This window comes from Notothenia coriiceps, unplaced genomic scaffold (assembly GCF_000735185.1).
Source record: "Notothenia coriiceps isolate Sejong01 unplaced genomic scaffold, NC01 NC01_scaffold00017342, whole genome shotgun sequence".
NCBI lineage: Eukaryota > Metazoa > Chordata > Actinopteri > Perciformes > Nototheniidae > Notothenia > Notothenia coriiceps.
The window spans coordinates 1-2354 of NW_011350043.1; the positions used below are offsets into that span (position 1 = coordinate 1).

General features: G+C 36.3%; 1 protein-coding gene across 1 annotated transcript; it reads left to right on the forward strand.

Annotated features, from left to right (window-relative positions):
* Positions 1–443: 443 nt before the first annotated feature.
* On the forward strand, positions 444–1918 carry LOC104950268 (CAD protein-like; the record flags this gene model as incomplete). The annotated part of the gene is made up of 2 exons (XM_010776760.1): positions 444–548; positions 1673–1918. Coding segments are annotated over 2 exons (351 nt in total), but the record flags the coding sequence as incomplete, so codon positions are not given.
* Positions 1919–2354: the final 436 nt, after the last annotated feature.

Consider the following 2354-nt stretch of genomic DNA (forward strand, 5'->3'; position numbering starts at 1 on the left):
AACATTTAGTAATAAAATATAAAATGATCGACACTAAAGCATATAGAAAATGCTAAATCTCATGTAGTCTTTTCTGCAAATAAAGTCAAATAACATAAATTCATGAACTAAAAAGCCTGAAATATATTGAACTATGGCTCTATACACAACTATATATTTAGAAGTCTTACTATGAAACAGTAATGGGTCTGTTCAGAAAGCAATTAAGCGATTTGTACATATCTATCTGCATTTGTTTGTGGTTACTCGCCATGTCAAATAGACAGGAGGCTCAATCTGTATCCAATAGAACTGAGACAACTCGAACCATTTCTAGTGCTTATAAGATTTGAATAATTAAGAAAGATTGTATTATCCAAACCTGTGCATTAATAATCCACATCTTCCATTGAAGATAACATCATACATGTGCATTTATTTGACTATTAGTGTGTGCGTTACAGTACAAGAGTGAGCTGCTGCCCACGGTGCAGGCTCTGGAGTCGATGGGCTACGACCTGTACGCCAGCCTGGGGACCGCTGACTTCTACACAGAGCATGGAGTCAAGGTAACTGAACATATGCTGTATACTTTATTTAATTAACGAAAAGGAAAGTAAGCCGGGTAATTAAGATTGTTATGATAAAGTGCATGTTCCCAAATATAATATTTTGTGACTGACCTTAAGTATAATGTATTCTCCTTTCTAGATGGTATGTAAAAATACAAAATAATCCTGACTACTGATCGTCAGTATTTTACTACTAATACACTTCATCCTTGTAATTGAATGTAAACTCAATTGCCTCTAGGAGATTATCAAAGAGTGTCTTCCTTATCTGAATACAAAAAGATGTATCCAGTCAGACATGTGTGTTTCAAAGAGGTTAAATAAAATAAATCCCATGTGATAAATGAAACGAATGCAATCATCTACCCAGTGTTTATATGATCCAGACATTAAAATAGCAGTTATACAATTATAAAACAATAACATGAACAGACAGTAATCAAGATCTATTGGACTCTCAGATGTTTAACCGTTCTTTATTGGCACTAGAATAACTCTGTAGAGTAAAAGTCTGGATCTATGATTTAAGTACTACTAACGGCCCGTCCACACGGCGGCGTGCGTTGAAGCTTCAACGCTTCTGCCCATTCACTTTGAATACAAGCTCTAGCCTATCAAACCGCCTGCTTGTGTGTCCGGGGTGGGAGATTCATGTGATTGGTTGTTGGTCGAGTTTCAAGCTTCAACGCACGCTGCCGTGTTGACGCTGCATTATAACATTAATAATAATAAATTATATTTCTATATCGCTTTTCTTGAACCCAAAGACGCTTGTTGCCTGAGTTCTGAGTCTCATAGAGGTTAAGTCAGATAAAACTTCATATCATCGTATCAGAAGTGCTAAATAACATGCATCATCTACCCGGTGAATATATGGGTCGGTTAACACATCATTAGCCGTTATTTATATTGACCAATCGTATTATCAAACCATAACTTAATTAGCAGGTATCACAAAACTTCAGCAATATATAGTTTCCCTGCTTTCCCTGCAATATATAACTGTGTGTATTTGTATCTGTATGTTTAAAAAAAACCTAACTGTGTGTATTTGTATGTACCTATATAAGAAGCATGTATCCAAAACACCGAGTGGAAAACTGAATTTCCCCAATCTGTAGGTGAAAGCGGTGGACTGGCCGTTTGAGGAGGAGGAGAGCGACTGCCCCAACAAAGAGAAGCAGCGCAGCATCATGAACTACCTGGAGGAGAACCACTTCGACCTGGTGATCAACCTGTCGGGGAGGATCAGTGGAGGCCGCCGGCTCTCCTCCTTCGTCACCAAGGGTTACCGGACCAGGCGCATGGCCATCGACTACTCTGTGCCGCTCATCATCGACATCAAGTGCACCAAGCTCTTTGTGCAGGTATTATATAATGCTTTGATAACTGTTAGAAAAATATCAATTCTGAATTTGTCTTAAAATTCTGAACTTTCCCAAAATCTCAAAATCCTGACTGTTTGACACAAATTCTGACTTTTTCTCAGAATCTCAAAATTATGACTTTTTGCAAAATTATCACTTTTTCTAAATACTTAAAAATACTCAAAATGTTGGCTTTTTTTGAAAATCTGAAAATCCTGACTTTTTCTCAAAATCCTGACTTTTTCTCAAAATCCTGACTTGTTTCTCTAAATTCTGAATTTGTCTCAAAATTCTGAACTTTCCCAAAATCTCAAAATCCTGACTGTTTCTCAAAATTCGGACTTTTTCTAAATACTTAATTTTTTTCTCAAAATGTTGGCATTTTTTTTCTGAATATCTGAACATTCTTAATTTTTCTCAAATTCAGATTTTTTTT